Genomic DNA, 19096 nt, shown 5'->3' with positions numbered 1-19096 from the left:
TATCTTGTTTAAAATTGAAAGAAAGATTTTTTTTCTTACCCCTTTGGCAGACTATTTTGCTTATTTTAAGGAAAAACTCACTTAATTTGGGCACACTATTTCACAAAACTAGACACAATATTTTTACTTGTCTAGAAAATGCTTCTTGATTTAAGAATTTCTAGATATTTAGACTAGAAACAGGACAAAAAGTAATCAGTAAGTACGAAAAATAAGCGAATTACTAAAAGATGCATGAACAATTTTTTTTTTTTTTAAAGAGGGGGAAAGGAACAATCTAATTCCTGGTTCTGCAACAGCACAACTTTCTCTTTTAGTCTGAAAAACATCTACATATGTTCGATATGAATAAAACTATTGCACCGTGTGATCTTCGTAATGTTATCTCTCATTGGAGCAAGTAGAGAAGTCAATTTTCCGGTGCGTGTGGCTCACAGTGAATCATTACATCGTTACAACTTGCTGCTTAGGCAAGGCATAGGTCTCTGTTTGCCAATCACAATGCACTCAAACAGCTAACTAATCACAACACATTTCATGTTTTGGAAGGCGGGATAATTGAGTGGTTTGTGCCAGGCTGAGGAAAAGGGTCATGTAAATTATGTGAAAAAAATAGCTCTTTTTAACTAAGCATCAGAGTATGTGCAGTACATCCCCCCTCAAAAAAATAAGGACTTTGTCAAAAAGCATAATAGGACCCCTTTAATATTTTGGCTTATTATTTTTTTACTGTACAGTATACAGTAGCTGTTTTTCCACTATCAACTGATTCTCTTTCCTTAGTCCCCATGATCCAGAAGCTGCGACCATTATTTTTTTCATATTGTGACACAGCTCCTGGAGAAATGGAATATTAAATGACAAAACAGTGGGTGTGGCTTATTTTTCTACATTGAGCTGAATGGATGTAGTAAAGTAGTAATTTCATTTAGAAAGATTGAGAAAATGTTTGGGGAGAGGTATTACAACCCAACCCACTCCTCCTGCTCAACATTTCCATTTGTTGTCAAAACTGACAGTTGGAGGGGCGTGGTTAAATGTTAGCCAAGCCCATTTCATTATTCATTCATTCATTTTCTTGTTGGCTTAGTCCCTTTATTAATCCGGGGTCGCCACAGCGGAATGAACCACCAACTCATCCAGCAAGTTTTTACGCAGCGGACGCCCTTCCAGCCGCAACTCATCTCTGGGAAACATCCACACACACATTCACACACTAGGGACAATTTAGCCTATCCAATTCACCTGTACCGCATGTCTTTAGACTGTGGGGGAAACCGGAGCACCTTGAGGAAACCCACGCGAATGCAGGGAGAACATGCAAACTCCACACAGAAACGCCAACTGAGCCGAGGCTCGAACCAGCGACCTTCTTGCTGTGAGGCGACAGCACTACCTACTGCGCCACTGCTTCGCCCCCATTTCATCAAATATACATCAAATAATAATAATAATAATAATAATAATAATAATAATAATAATAATAATAATAATAATAATAATAATAATAATAATAATAATAATAATAAACAGCAAGAGCTTTTACAGAATTTAATTAAAGATTAGAAGGGCAAACATTTTTTTTTTTATGGCATGCACAGATGAATTGTTCACCAGAAAACAATGTGCAATGTGAGCTAACAAAACCATATGGTTACTTTTGATTTCTTGGGGACTTAAACTGTTTCGGTTTTATTTTTCCATAGTTGTGTAACTTTACTGAACTTCATATTTACATTTGTTTCAAGCTACGAATATTTGAAATTACAAATCAACAGAACAAAACCGAGATATGATCACAAACTGAGCATTTGCAATCAATACACTTTACAAGCCGCAGATTTTCATTAATTTATAAAGAGTATACAAACATACTGACAGTAATAGCAACTTACTGTACATTGTTATGGGTCAATGATGCTAATATTCGACACAAATCCATCAATTTCCCCTTTCTGGCTGTTCTATGTATGAATGAACTACGTAAAAGCACTGTCATGCGTGTTTCCTCGTTGGTTAGTAACGCAAATATTATATATTTGTTATTATTAGATTCTTTTTTAATTTCACCTCTCCTGCTGAGCATAAGCTACACTGTTGAATGGTTAGCGTATGAGGGGGCTAGGCTAAGCTAGCTTAAATTTTGATTGATTTATTCTCTAATCGGTTGCCTATTATGTGGTGAATATACCCTTGTAATGCATACTGCAGTCCTTTATTGTCTGGCTTTTTCGGATATCTCACCTGTTCGCCAAAAATGACATTATATTCCTGGCAATGTCTGACACCGTCGCACACATATTGAAAAAGCAATGCCAGGCATGAAAGCTTGACAGGTGTAGCAACAGTAACTAAGAAGGGCGGGGCTTAGCGAAGGGTCCATTGCCTTGGTAAAACAAATATAATGTAAACAGAGATATGGACAAAGATCAGATATTTCTGTTTTGAGAACTCCTTTTTTTCTGATATTTAGCTTGTTCAATAAAAAAGTTGAGATCTTTTGTTGAGAACGGCTTGTAATCATACTGCGACATTCAAGGCTCATGCGGAAACACAACCAGAACCCGAATGAGAACGGTTTAGCATGAGAGTGGAAATGTGGCTTATGCAAATTTTTTTACTTATTTTTTCCAATATTAGAATGAAAAATCAGAACAAGCTCAAACATCCACTCATAGACCATTCAATATCAGAAATGAGGTCGAAAGTGTACAAAAGAGATGGATTGAAATGCTTGTGAACCGATAAACAAAAATCCATCTTCATACCAGGAGTAAACAGACTCTGAGCTCAGCAGTCCCATCTTAATTCAGTCTCTTACTTGTTGAAGAGGTGGTTGTCCACCTTAATCTTCGAGTTGGCTTTGAAGTCATCAGGCATCAGCATAACAGGAATCTGGATGTGTCTGAGTTCATTTATCTAAAGGAAAAGAACAGTAGCTGTTAAAATAATACAAACTGAGTCACTCATATCTGCATAATTAAATAACATATAATACAATATCAAACGAGCTGAGACATTTAAACAATATCTTGACATTTGCTGTACAAGAGACTTCTGGAAGCGCTCCAATAGAATAAATCCCAGCTTTTTCTTATTCACCGAGACCTATCTGCAGTACAGGGGCCATTTCTCAAAATCTACTGCACTGATGGACCGCGGCCAAGAAACAACTTCCTTTCACTAACAACAGCAGCAGTGAAAAACAGAGCTGTCTGCGCCAACAGGGTGAGCATTACTTATTTGGCTGGACTGTCAACTTCCTTTTTTATTATCCTAAATAATTTAATACACGTCAATGGACCTTTCATGGCCAATATCCACATGCATGACTACAAATGAATTCAAGACAAATGATTGATGCATAAGGTGCATATTTGACATAGGATAGTCATATTTCTGTTCAAATTTCTGTTCAACATGTTTGTTTGTCCTACATGGTGGAATCCAACCTGGCTATTTGACACTCGCTTTCCATCATATGAACACACACACCAAACTATGACGTGTTTTGTGTATGCAGAGAGTTATTTTGAGCATCTTCCTGTGCCTCCATCTGTCCCTGCTCCATCGGAGGTGTCTTCCTGTCTATTAACAAGCACTTTTATGAAGAAAGATGCACTTTGTGGAGTAAAATGATGACAAACGTGATGTTAAGAATAAGCATTAGGCAAAAATGCTGATTTAAGGAACTGTTAACATATCTGTGTGAAGCCCCGGAATGTAAGGTGTGAACCTTCACTATTTAATGCTCCATTATAATGGTACAACAGAGATTTAAAACTGAGCTGAAGAGATAAAGGAGGAGTGGAAGAAAAGCAAATGAAGGACCGGGGAAGAGGGCATGAGGTTCATGGAAAGCTGCAATTGAAACAGCAGTGGCTGAAATGGGAAAGGACAAGCCACGGTCAACCAGACTGAGCTGTGTGACACAAACACACACGCACACCACCATCCATTCATTTACACAGCATGTGACAGGTGATTCAGGGCAATAAACAAATTTTGGCCCTAAAGCATGTTTAGGAGCCATATTTTATAGTTTACTGTTCAAGGTTATTATCAAAATTTTTGGTGTTATATAATGTGTTCCTGTATATTTGTATGTCATATACTTTTGGTTTTCTACTGAGCATGTGTAATATGCTGTTTTAGTATGCTGTTTTGTGCATGTGCATGTACGTGAGTTTTTTTGCACATGTGAGTGTGATGTGCAGGTGTTGGAGAGCACAAGATTTTGATGTAAAAGTGTCAAATTGGCATCAGAATTCATCAAACTGGAACAAACAAGTTGTATATGAGTGATAAAATTGACAGTGTGGATGACTGGTGTAAAAAGATACACTGAATTAAATGGACTATCGTGTTGTGATCAAGTGAAAGAGCACTAATACATGTCAAAATGTGTAAAATGATCATAAGAAGGATACATGGCTGATGGCTCCCTACAGAATGTATTAACAAATTTACACATGTGCATCCATCCATCTATCCATTTATCCATCTCTTTCTCAATATATATATATATATATATATATATATATATATATATATATATATACAGGGCTCGAAATTGCGACCATTTTGGTCGTATATGCGCCCGAAAATTAATCTTTGCGACCTCATAATATATATGGGAGCATTAGTGCGACTGCAGATAATGGTTGTAGTGCGACCTGTTTTGATTTTTTGTAAAAACGTGCTGAATCGCTCTTCCCTGCCGCTACATTGGTTCATATTAGCTGTCATTCACTCAAGGTATTCCGCTGTCAGATGACAGGGAAGGAGCTTTTATGACCACAGGAAATGCAAACGGCTGAAGAGTAAAAACTTAAAGCACACAGGTTTGCAAACCCCACCTAAAGTTGAGGCGCAGATTAAAGCGATCATGACACGTCACGTGTATAATGATCCGCCAGCTGAGATCAATCGAGTACGCGCTTCTTGGAGAAGGTGCCCGAATCTCCATGCGTTGCATTCACTGCGTGTTCAGCGCAAATGTCCACTAAAAGACAAATTTAATACTGTACATATCATCGCCAAAGAAGCTCGCCTTTACTAAGTTTACACTGAAACTGCGTCTCATAACGAACAGCGGTAATGGTTAGCGCAAGAGTCCTGCTCTGCCTGCTCATAAATTGGGTCGGCTGACTCGCCTGCTTTCCACTAACACAGAAAAATGAAGATCAGCTCAGACTGAACCTTTAAATTGACAGAAACTGAAACCAAAACTTTTAAAGAGTGATAGAAGTGAGACTTTACTTACTTTCTTTTGTCTATTCTTTTTTGAGGTGTGTATTATTTTATATTTATTTACTGAAACTGCTTTGCAGCTTTCATCATTGAATTGAATGATTTATTATAATCTTTTGTTTGTTTTGTAGCAGAAATATTATTTATTAAATTGACATGCATATAAAAACAGCAGTAATAAATAAATATTTCTTACTGCAATGCTTCATTTTTGTTTGATGCAAACTATACAATTATTTTTTATAAAGTAACAGACTTTTTATAGCAGATAACCTACATTCATGCACATTCAAGGCAGTATCATAATGAGAAATGGAATTCATTACTATTATTGTCATTTTTTATCATTATTAATATTCTATGGCCTAATTATTAGACTTTCATTTTGGAATTATTGCACACAAATATCAATGTCTTCGCAGCATTAGTTAGATAGTTGTTTCTGGTTTTTGTCAGTCCTATTAATGTTGTTTTAAAATACAATAAATCCCTTAAAATACAATTTGCAGCGGTGCTCATTCATTTTTGGTGGTGCTCCTAAATTTTTTCTGGTGCTCCTAAAATTTTTTTTGGTGCTCCTAAATATTTGAAGTTGGGAGCACCGGTGCTACCAAGTAAAAAAGTTAATTTCGTGCCCTGATATATATATATATATATATATATATATATATATATATATATATATATATATATATATATATATATATATATATTTTTTTTTTTTTTTTTTTTTTTTCTCCCAGAGATTGGTTGCAGCTGTAAAGGCATCCACTGCGTAAAACCTTCTGGATAAATTGGCGGTTCATTGCGTTCATTATAAATATATATACACACAGTTGAAGTCAGAATTATTAGACCCCCTAAATTATTATACCGCTTGTTTATTTTTTCCCCAATTTCTGTTTAACGGAAAGAAGATTTTTTTCATGACATTTCTAAACATAATCATTTTAATAACTCATTTCTAATAACTGATTGATTTTATCTTTACCATGATGACTGAAAATAATATTTGACTAGATATTTTTCAAGACACTTATATACAGCTTAAAGTGACATTAAAGGCTTAACTAGATTAATTGAGTTAACTAGGCAGGTTAGGGAAATTAGGCAAGTTATTGTATAACAGTAGTTTGTTTTGTAGATTATTAAGAAAAAATATAGCTTAAAAGGGCTAATTATTTTGTCCCTAAAATGGTTTAAAAAATTTCAAAACTGCTTTTATTCTAGCCGAAATAAAACAAATAAGACTTTCTCGAGAAGAAAAAATATTATCAGACACACTGTGAATCATTTGGAAAATATTTTAAAAAGAAAGAAAAAAATCGAAGGGGGCTAATAATTCTTACTTCAACTGTATATATTACTTCAACTGTACATATTATGTACAAACACATATAAAACTGGAAAATAAAAAATATATTTTATTCCATTTACTGTAGTGTAGCTATTATTATAATATCAAATCAGATAGACAATCACATACAAAGTCAACCCAGGCTCATTGGAGATATGAGCCAAGGGCTACATTTTTTAGAACAGAGCAATATGTACCTTGGGCTATGTCTCCTTGCAGTTTTTGTTTTCACAAATTCACCAAAGGCTCCCATGTACACTTACCAGCCACTTTATTAGGTACATCTGTCTAACTGCTCGTTAACACAAATGTCTAACCAGCCAATCATATGGCAGCAAAGCAATGCATTTAGGCTTGTAGACATGATCAAGATGATCTGCTGCAGTTCAAACTGAGCATCAGAATGTGGAAGAAAGCTGATTTAAGTGACTTTGAACGTGTCATGGTTGTTGGTGCCAGACAGCTGGTCTGAGTATTTAAGAAACTGCAGATCTACTAGGATTTTCACTCACAACTATGTCTAGGGTTTACAGAGAATGGTCCAAAAAAGAGAAAATATCCATTGAGTGGCAGTTCTGTGGGCGCAAATGCCTTGTTGATACCAGAGGTCAATGGTTCAGGCTGATGGCGGTGGTGTAATAATGTGGAGGATATTTTCTTGGCACACTTTAGGCCCAAATGAGTACCAATTAAGCATTGTGTCAACACCACAGCCTACCTCAGTATTGTTGCTGTATATGTCCATCCCTTTAGGATCACATTGTACCGATCTTCTGATGGTTACTTCCACCATGTAAAAGCATGAATCATCTCAGACTGGTTTCATGAACATGACAATGAGTTCACTGTACTCAAATGGCCTCCACAGTCACCAGGTCTCAATCCAGTGGAGCACCTCTGGGATGTGGTGGAACAGGAGATTTGCATAATGATTGTGCAGCCGATAAATCTGCAGCATCTGCATGATGCTATCATGTCAATATGGACCAAAATCTCTGAGGAATATTTCCAGTACCTTGTTGAATCTATGCCATGAAGGATTAAGGCAATTCTGAAGGCAAAAGTGGGTCTACTAGTAAGGTGTACCTAATAAAGTGTCCAGTGAGCGTATATTTTGACAGTCTCAAATACATTTCTGGGGCATGTTTTCGAAGGATGCGCAATAAATCATTGGCTATATCATAATCGGCTTATAAATAATTTTTTAATATTATCGTCATCGGTCTGATGTCAAAATTAGGTTGATGTCTTTAAGCCAATAGATTATGTATTTGTGCAGAAATGCCTGCCTTGCGTATGAGTGGGTTGAACTTGTTCAGACTTGTCTGCTGCATGGGCATAAAGTGTCCAGCTTGGATATAATGGAACTGTCCTCATTGTTTATTCCTTTAAGTCTGTCCTTTCTTTGTGTGGTATTGCTGTGCATTATTAACTCCGAAAAAATACCAAATACCTTATCGTTGTAGATATGTTTGATAGAGTGGCATTGAGTATTTTGGTTTAAATTGCCTCAGGAAAAAATACTAGGTGTGTAAATGACATGCTAAACAACTCGTTGGGTTGTTTGTAATCTAGTATGATTATTTGTTCTTATCAATACGTTGCTTGCCATGTGTTGTTGATGTAAGATTGTATTTAGTTTGATCTGCATATTTATAATGATTATAACAAGCACACGTGATTGCTATTACTACGCACACACATAGTGACCAGTGAGCTGTAAGAGCCTTCTGTGGAAATATAAATTTCTAGCATCTAATTCCAAATGAACAATACTCTACGTATAACTGAAAAGTTATTTTCTTTGGTTTTTTTTAATTAAATCATTGCATTGACGTGCCATATAGGAGGGACATTTAACCTTGCCTTGCTGACTACAGACTTCATTTGTATGTTAAAGTGATGTAATTAATGGTTTCACAGCATGGCTGTATCTATTGTATTCCCTGTCTCCAGAACATCATTTGCACATTGTTGTAATGATGTACTTATCTATTGATGAGATCAGCATAGCACCCAGACTTCATTTGCAACCATGGCACCCAGACTTCATTTGCATGCTTTGTTTTACTGCCCCCCATGACTGACCCCACCTACATGCTGTAAGATGTATAAAATGTATTGCTTTGCTGTGGAGTTGAGAGTTTGCTTTCGATGACGCCACAGCCACGCTGAGGCCCCGTTTACACTAGTGCGTATTAGTTTTAAAACGGCGTTTTAGAATGAAAACGATCCGCGTCCACACTCGCGTTTTACCCAGCGTTTCTGAACTGCTCTCCGTCCACACCAAAACGCTGAAAACGCACATCACGTGACCACACACACACACTTTGGCAATCGCTGGAGCCCATCTACCCAGATGAGAGCTCTGCTAGTCGGACTTCTCATCAAGCATCTCCCGCTGGATCTAATCTCACTATATTTATTAAACGTGATATTTCATTCATCTTGTTGTCTTTATCTAACGACATATTCCCTGACTTTGGTCACTGGAATCTATTACTTGTTCTCAGGTAACGTGTTTTGGCTGAGCGCAAAGATAAGTTAATGATTAATGTAAGCACGTAGCCTACATTCTGTATATTGACTGATCGCTTGCCTTTATTTCCTATAATGTATAAACTTATTGTATGTTATACTTTTATAATGGCCATTATCGATTATTAAAACTGATATTCAGCAAAAGAGAGGGTGTGTTTCGTATTTTCACTGAAATTGAAAGGAGGCAGTTGTTATCGGCTCCGTTTTGTTATAAATATGCACACAGTGAAGATGACGCTCATGCAGCACGACGCCTCAACATTTCTGCTGTCTGTTTAGTTGTTAATATTAAAATAAAAATAGGCAGTTCCTTATATCAAGTTTACATTTTATTGTTGAGAAAGTGAAACAACGTAGCCAAGGTGATGTGAATGAAGTTATAAAGTACACTGTTCCCTGTGAAGATTGACGCGTGTCCTCGATATGTTTTCCATATCAAACTGAGAAGAAGAGATGCAGCCTTGATCAAACTTGCGAAGTCTGAACTTACACGGAGAAGATTCAGGACTGAACTGTGTGTTAGGCTACTTAATATTGAGGAAAAGCCCCAATCAGAGAGGCGAATGTCTGCAGCCCCGCCTCCGTTTTTAGATGTCTCCGTCTTTCCCCATCCACACTGAGACGGAGCTGCAGCGTTTTAGAATGAAAACGGCCTCTCCAGCGTTTTCGAAACGCTCCGTTTTCGGCGCTCGAGAACTCCGGCGTAGTGTGGACGGATGGCGTAACCGTAGCAAAACTTATGCGTTTTCAAACTAAAACGCATTAGTGTAAACGGGGCCTGAGTTTCCTCTTATTAAAAAGGATTCTGCTTTGAAGACAACCGAAAGATTCTCCCTGGTTTTTTGTGGGCTCTTAGAAGTTTACAACACTTCACAGCAGGGAAGAGGTGTGCCAGTCACTGAATCCAGCATAGGGGTTCTCAACCCTCCGCCACATTTTGTATTATACTGCGCTTGTCATAAAGTCATCTATGCTCAATGCTCAGGTGTTGTAATAAAATCTGACTCCGAGGACAAATCTGACCCCCCTTCGCATGCACATGCACATGCATTACGCAATACTGCAGTTACACTTTATCACAAACTTTTTATCGATCATTTGCCTGCAAATTACAGCAAGTAGCAATGTCACAGCAATGTCTGATTGACAAGCAGCACCTCCATGTGTTTAAAAGAATCTAAAATGCCAAATGGGATGAATTTATACCACATTTTTTAAAGTAAAACATACTATCTATATTTAGCTTTTTGCTTGAATAGTGCCTTTGAGCTGTCATAAAATGCCTCTCAAAACGCTTATTCAGATGTGGAAAAAAAAAAAAAAAACGAATTAAAATTTTTATGGCAGATGAAAGTTTCCCATTGACAACATGAGGTCAAATTTAATTTACAATATGCGAAAGCTACAGACAAAAGTTTGGATTCAGTGTGCAATAACCTTAACAATTGTGCAATTGAACTTAATTAAATCCCATTTTGTTTATTAACCTGTTATTTTTATGCAACAGTCAAGTTGCATGTTATTTTGCTATGCAAAGAAAAGGAATCATTTATTTTTGGCATGCTGATCTATTTGAAATCGTGACTCTAAGTATATATAATCACCTTGCAATTTTGAAATTATCCTCCTAGGGCCTAAGTGTCCACATACGTGAACAACACATTTTAGCTCTTAAGTGGCTATTTAAAATACTTGGAATGTTTTATTTTTTTGTTACAGACATACAGTGTCATCCTGCAACTGTTTTGCAGCATATGAAATGTCCCAAACACTATTTTTAACTGTCCAAAATGTTGTTTTTACTTTCTGATAGTTAAAGTGCACCTAGGTTACCCCTTTTTTCAGATTTAATACAAGTCTTTTGCGTCTCTAGAATGTGTATATAAAGTTTCAGATCAAAATACCCATCAGATTTTTCATTATACCTTTTACAAGATGCTGTTTTATACTGATTTCCAGCAGGGGGTGGTTTTGTCGTACTGCGCCTTTAAGACGAGTCTTTCCCGCCCACTATTTCTACATGCCTCCTTTCTCAGCTGCATCAGACAACAGACAGACTTAAAGGAAGAAGGTCTCAGGTAGCGTTTGTGAGATACTACAGTAAGAACTAACCTTTACTGGTCAGTATTGTGAAGTTGCATTGATGAGTCACACACAATATCGTTACAAAGTTAACGCGCACGCCCACGCACACACACACACACCGCAGATGACACACACGCACACACACGCAGGCAGGCAGACAGACAGAGCGCGCTTAGCTTAGTTAAGGCTAACCTCAAGTACTGTGTGGATATTTGTTATGTAAACGTACAAAATAAACCTGATTTATCTTCCACAAACCGGTATTGAATCGTCTTCTTTTATAATTGTTCTGACACGCGGCTGTGCTGATAAAGTAAAGCTGAAGTAAAACGCTGTAATTAATTACACACATACTCTGTTTTAAAACACTTTAAACATGTGAAACTCACTCTTAATCACATTTGATGATGATTGCTGATCCTAGCGAACAGAACAGACCTTTTATTCCCGGTTGCTTTGCGTATGTCTGCCTGATCTTGTTGACATACACGCGACTACCGGAACATGTTAATGCGCACAGCTGTCAATCAATTCGGTGGGCGGGGGGATCGCACATCTACGTAATGGTGCGATCGATTTGAAAACAGCTCCAATTGGTCGACCCTTATTTTTGTAGTTAAATTGAAAAAAAAAGACTGGGTGTGTTCATATCACCCCAGTATGACGGTCTATACACTATACCAACACACAGATCTGTCCAAACATTTACCATAGGTGCCCTTTAAAGCAAGTAAAAAAAAATGTCTATGTTAAATATGCATAAAAACATTCAGGAAAAAGTGTTTTATGTAAATTTGGACCACGAGTCCACATATATGGACATATTTTTTTCTCTAAAAGAACATTATGACAAAAATGATACTTAGATTTTTAATCTAATTAGGTTCCAATAAGCCCAAATAGCAAAGAGAAATAAAATTTGCATGTAAAAAAACACATTGGGCCTAAAGAGGTTATTGCTTTTTTGCTTTGAATAGGCCATTCTAAAATCAGTTCAAACTTTTATGTAGTTTTTAAACTAAAATCAGTTGTTCACTGTATAAAAATATAACATTTTGAAATATTTAGATTTATTGGTTAATATATTGGAAATCAGCCTCCAAATCTAAGGAGTTATCGGTTAGCTGTATCAGCCAAAAATTCATATCGGTGCATCCCTAACATTTTCTCATACGTGCCATTCTCGTGAATCCACTAGAGGCCCCTGTAAACATTTCTGCCAATTTCAACAAGCTTTTTGTGCACATCCATGAGAGAGAAGACAATGCGGTTGCCATGCATAATATATCAGCTTGCTATTGATTGACCCACACAGGCCCTTCCCTAAACCCAACCGATAGTGTTTTTAAAAGCAAACTAGGAGACAAGAGCCATCTCGGGCATAAGCTTTAACCAAAATTTCACACTAATTTTTTTGGTTTTATTTGACTTGGATTCTGGAACCATCCTTCACTGGAACCGTCAAACCCTGGTCTGCTCCAAACAACAAGCCAAATCTGAAACGATATGTGGTGAAACGATATGTGGTGAAACGATATGTGGTGAGCTACTCAGTTATGCCGAAAATCTGTCCATACATAGGTAAGCGGTCAGCGGTACCACACACAAAGTGCCCTATGATACACCCGGCGCAAAAAGGTGTAAGATGTGTTTGGCATGATTTGTTGCTATTTTCAGACCAGCCCAACAATAATTTTCACAATTGGTCCAAGTTGTTTAAATAGCAAATCCATTTGTGCCACTCTGTGGACTCATGGGTGTTCGAGTCTAAAAAGAAGGTGTGTTAAGGTGCATTGTTGGCGTGTTGCTCTTTTGAGGAACTGAAATAGACCACGTCATTGACCAACTAAAAGCTGGTCTAAAGTCCAGTGTAAAGTGTGTTTGTTATGCACCTATTCAGGTCCAAACAGTTACACATTGCTTAATACACACAGGATGTACAGCAATACACAAATATCTTTACATATTTACAAAATGTTACAAAAATTATTATTTTCTACATAAACACAAAAACCACTTTCTCCATGCCTTCTCTACCTCAGAGGGCTTTTTTATTTTATTCATGACAATTTACATTTGTATAATTTTATTATTATTAGTAGTAGTATTTATTATACGCATATTTATATTTGTTTCAATAAAAACAAGTTTAAATTTGTCCACTTGTCAGGTTTTAGAGACGTATGCATCACCGTATGGGGCATAAGAATTTGACGTGTGTTTGGACATAACTTCATTATTACTATTCATTTATTCGTTTGCTGAAAATTAAAACTCAATTTAGAAATAGTTTTGAAACAAATCTTTGTGCTTAACAAATTAAATTAAATATTTAGGCTACTGGATGTCTTGCGTACAACACCATTTCCTTATCCACAAAAGTAAAGGAGTAAAGAATAAAAGTAAAGAGAAAGTAAAAAAGCTAAATGGAGAAGGCTCATTCTTTATCCTTGCGCTGCAGATGGTCTGTTTAACTGTTTTCTCACTAGTGAAGCGTTCAGTTTTTCCACTTACAAAATCAACCATGTAAATAGCAAATGCACCATGGCGAGACGGTGGCCATGGCGAGACTCTAGACTTTGCAGCCAGACTGTTAAAACAGAACACAAAATGCGGTTTTACACACAAAATGAAATATATATATTTCTTCGTTTTAAAGGGTCACAAAACACAAAAACACATTTTTTGAGCTGTTGACAGTCATATGTGTCCCACGCTGCAATCAAATTTTCTGTCGTGTAGCATTTTGTGACCGAATTGACACACACGGCTTACTAACCCTACCGAGTGCATCTAAGTTACAGAGAAATGGGAAGGCTTTTTTTTTCTCTCATTCGCAGTGCAGTATCAAACATTGCATTAAAAATACATGCTTCCAGCAATGGACCCTTCGCTAAGCCCCGCATATTAGCATCATTGACCCATAACAATGTACAGTAAGTTACATATTACTGTCAGTATGTTTGTGCTCTCTTTATAAATGACTGAAAAACAGCTGGGGGTAAAGTATATTGATCGCAGCTGCTCAGTGATTATATCTTGGTTTTGTTCTGTTGCTTTGTAATTTCAAATATTTGTAGCTTGAAACAGATGTAAATATGAAGTTCAGTAAAGTTAGCAACAGATTCGCAGATTTGTATTTTCCGGATCAATAACTCATGTCATTATGATCTATTCGCTATTAGTATGACTAACGTTAAGTTACTAACGTTATGGCGAAGGCTTAAATGGAGCATTAATCACAATATCAATCGAAAAAAAGGATTAAGACAGCTGTGAAACATAACCAGCTTTAGATCATAACCACAGTTTAGATCTGTTTAGGGTAAGAGGTCTGAGTTATTGCCGTCTGTCTATCACTGAATGTGTCAGGAATATCAAAACAAACCAACTTAACTCTGCTCCTTTAGAGCCCCACACACAGCTTGATTTACGCTGGCATTTCTCCTCAAGGGTTTTAGGTTTTGAAAAGGAAAAAAATTCCACCATCCCATCCAAACTTTTAGGATAGCGGTTATCAGATTTGCACAATCCATATGCACTCGCTCGAAAGCTTGACAGAGCCCCTGCGCGTAGCTACAGTTGCTAAGCCACGATTGGTGGGTGGCGGTTTTTGGGGGTGGCTTAGCGAAGGGTCAATTCCTCGAATCAAATATCTCATTTGTCACAGGGGGCATGAATGAAATTCCTGATTGAAAGTGCCAAACTGCAGTTAAAGCCCACCATTTAATCATTTGTCAAATATTTTTTTTACTCATATCCATGTAAACACAGTCACTGTCTTTCTGCCCTGCGTCTGTGTGTTTGGTTTCATGGTCCTTTAAAAATGTAGCCCTGCGCACTTATTCTCATTCGCTTGCATAATGTTTAAAATTACTCATCACACTCACACACATTTACTCAAAGCATATAAAATATTGATTTATTAATTATTATACATTTTACATACAAAATATTCTATGAAATTAAAATGTTTGTCTTTATTATGAAAGGACAGTATATTTTTGACAGAAAGTTAGAGAGGGAAAGGGACTGGATCCAGAGACACACTGACCACAATCTATACATATTTCTATAGTTTATTTATAACTAAGTTTTTAGATATTATTAAGGATGCACGAGATTTAGGCGGCCATATCATTATTAGCCGATAAATGGTATATTTAAGATTATCAATCTTGCTATCATTATCTTATCACTTGTTATCGATCCCATGTCTAAATTAGGTTGATATCTTTAAGCCGATAAATTACGTAATTGTTCAGACCAGCCTGCCTCGCGCATGCGTGGGAGGAACATGTTAAGAGTCAGACTTGTCCTGTGCACTATAATGGGGCTCTCCTCACACTGTTTGTTCCTTCAAAGTCCATCCTTTCTTCATGTGATATTGCTGTGCGTTAATAACTCAGTAAGTAACCATGTTCCTTATCATTGTAGATATGTTTGATTGATTGTCATTGTGTATTTTGGTTGAAATCACCTCAGGAAAAATATTACGTGCAAACATCACAGCAGAGATGCACACGTGCTAATTGGGCTGTTTGTAATCTAATATGATTGTTTGTTATTATCAAGGCTTTGCTTGCCATGTGTTGTTGATGTAAGAATGTACTCAGTTTGATCAGAATACTCATATTGATCATAACAAGCCCGCGTGAGGGCTGTCACCGCACACACACACACACACACTCAAAGTCGGCGTGTCCATAGAGGTGACCCAGGCGGCCGATTAGGGCAGCAGAATAGAGAAGGCGGCGTCAGCGACACCGGCCTGGTCCTTTCTTTCGCCGTAAAGCGTTGTCTGATTGACAAGCAGCAGCTACATGTGTCCAAAAGAATCTAAAACGAGAGGGGTCTGGATGCAGACCTGGTGCAGTGCAATCTGGGCTGCATCCAATGCTTTTTAATGGGCTCACCTAATCCCACCCCTAACCCTACCCCTCACAGTGACGTTACTCGCTCCATTTGAGTGCATTGTGTCTGACATTGCATCGCTGAGAGATACAATCTCAGCTTGCATCATAAAGGCTGTATCCAGATACTATTGTCTAAAACGCCAAATAGGGTAAATCTATGCCACATGTTTTTTAATACAATCTGTATTTAGCTTTTCGCTTATATGGTGGCTTTGAATGATCAAAACACCTCTAAAAGGCTTTTTCGGACATGTTTGTACATATGTACATCACTGTAACACGTTTTGTTTAAGAACATTTGAGCTGGTTTCAGTCCTTAGCTCTTTCATTTTAATTTTATTTAAAATATATTTAACTTGCTTGTTGATTAAATCCCACTTTGTTTTTAACCTATTATTTCTATGCAACAGTCAAGTTGCATGTTAATTTGCTATGAAGAAAAAGAAAATAATTATTTTTTGCATGCTGATTTATGTGAAATCATGAAAATAGGTCTATATAATCACCTTGCAATTTTGAAATCATAGCCTTTTGCTTTAAGTATAGACTATTCAGTTCATCAGAGCAGTTAAATTTTGTATGAAGTTTGCTGTATAAAAATAAAACATTTTGAAATATTTATAATTATCAGCCTCCAAGTCTGAAGAGTTATTGGTTATCGGTATCTGCCAAAAAATCAATATCGGTGCACCCCTAAACATTATATAGCCTACATGATAAAGGCAAATGAAAAAATGCTAAAATGCATATATATATATATATATATATATATATATATATATATATATATATATATATATATACATATATATATATATATATATATATATATATTAGGGATGTAACGGTATTGTAAATACCGTCATACCGCAATATAAATTTTTTTCGATATTACCGAAGTCGCATGACTTGGTAAAACTATAGGTCTTCTGAGAAAATTTGCTCAGGCGAATGAAGCGAACGGGAGGTAGCTGAAACTACATTTCCCATCAGCCCAGGCGTGGCCATAATCCTTTGCGGTCTGTTGTCGCTACAGATCCAGTAATGCGGAAATAGAGTGTGCTGCTAGTAGCGGAGATGAAAAAAAGATGTAAATGATCGAACCTAAAGCGGGTGTTGTCGCCGCGCGCGTACTGAATAGCGGTGTTGTCGCGCGAGTTCTGATCAGCTGTGCTGTCGCGCGCGTTCTGATCAGCTGTGTTGTCGCGCGCGTATTGTAAAGCGCCGAGGGGGGGTTGAGCGCGCACACTCAAGAGAGGTGTTGTCGCGCACCTACTGAAGGGCTGGACGGAGGTTGTGTCACGTCGCGGGGGCACTTTTGATCGTTTTGGAAGGGCATTTTCTATCCAAGACTAAAAAGAGCATGTGCACTGCACAGGTTGAGCCCTATGTGTGCACGTGCCTGCAAGTTGGGGAATACGACTAATAGCAGTCATGGGGACTGCGGAAACACAGCACACTGTTCAGATTGATGCAGACATTGACTTGTACCGCAAAGAGACCTCTATCTCACTCATGGTTTGTCTTCTCAAGTGGGGGAAAGACAATGCACAACGTTACCCACTGCTGTCAACATGGGCCAAGTCATATCTCTGTCCCAGAAACCTCAGTCCCAAATGAGAGGGTTTTTTTTTCTGTTGCAGGGGACATTGTAGTGTGCCCAGAGATACCAGCTTTTACCAGATTATAGTTATATGATAATTTTCCTTTAGACCCATCTCTATCTAAGTAAGTGAGTGAGTGATTAAATGTTGAATGTGATGAGTTTTCAACAATACTAAATTGAAACTTTATTTTTTGACATGGTTTAATAATTTTTTGTTATTAAAATTGAAGTTAGTGTTTCAAAGCTTACAGATAGATGGCTAATTTGTATGTCATTGATACTTTTGGCACTTTTTTGGAGTATTTTCAAAAGTTTTGTTTTTCCTGTAAATGATTCAATAAATACCGTACCGTGACATTCATACCGAGGTATTACCGTACCGTGAAATTCTGATACCGTTACATCCCTAATATATATATATATATATATATTATGCATATATATATATATATATATATATATATATATATATATATATATATATATATATATATATATATATATATATATATATATATATACTACAAGTTTTATACAAACATATTTATTGCACTTGAAATCAACACTAATCAAAGTAACAAGCAAAATTATATATATGCATGCGTGAGGAAAATATGTCTCAACGAAATTCCGTTATCACAAGAAAATACATTTTTATAACATAACTGAGTGACAAACTGCTGGACATGAATGAATTTGTTAACGATATAACTGTGCTGTTCTCACGGGTGGTGTCTGATACTACACGGATGCTTTTGACATACTGTACCTTATTATATGCAAACGTCATGTTAATAGCAATAACAGTCTTTTCATGAGTCGCAATGTTAGTTTACTCAGTGCAGGCCCATTTGCATACGTGGTGTTAAATTTTACATATAGCTGCCACTTGCACGGCAGACAGCATCTGGCGATTATATGAAGATTAAACAGAACCTCTCGTGCAAAATGTGGCAAACAGTTACCTGAAAATTTCATCCCACAGACTTTTCATAGCAGACTTGAAGCGAATGGAAGTCTTTTATCCACTCTTCGAAAAGTGTAGATGGTGGTGGATAAACATTCAGTACATGATCACTTGTAAGATTTGTTATTATTTGCAGGGCCGGCGCGTCCATAGAGGTGCCTTTAGTTATATCTTCAGTTATATACGCGCCTTCAGTTATATCCGCGTCCAGGGCGGCGGAATAGAGAGGGCGGCGTCCGCGACTATTTCAAGTCCTGATAGTGTCTTGAAAAAAATATTTAGCAAAATATTATTTACTGTCATTATGGCAAAGATTTCCCAGAGATGGGTTGCGGCTGGAAGGGCATCTGCTGCGTAAAAACGTGCTGGAA

The 19096-nt window shown here is 37.0% G+C and overlaps 1 protein-coding gene across 2 annotated transcripts in view; it reads right to left on the bottom strand.

Annotated features, from left to right (window-relative positions):
- Nucleotides 1-19096, bottom strand: part of pip4k2ab (phosphatidylinositol-5-phosphate 4-kinase, type II, alpha b) — a 71365-nt gene that overhangs the window by 34359 nt on the left and 17910 nt on the right. For both annotated transcript variants that reach the window (XM_678580.10, XM_005163367.6), the window contains exon 2: nucleotides 2822-2919. In XM_678580.10, coding sequence (XP_683672.2) covers nucleotides 2822-2919 — 98 coding nt within the window. The remainder of the gene's footprint in view (nucleotides 1-2821; nucleotides 2920-19096) is intronic.

This window comes from Danio rerio, chromosome 2, assembly GCF_049306965.1.
Source record: "Danio rerio strain Tuebingen ecotype United States chromosome 2, GRCz12tu, whole genome shotgun sequence".
NCBI classification, from domain to species: domain Eukaryota; kingdom Metazoa; phylum Chordata; class Actinopteri; order Cypriniformes; family Danionidae; genus Danio; species Danio rerio.
This window is presented reverse-complemented; position numbering and strand designations above follow the sequence as displayed.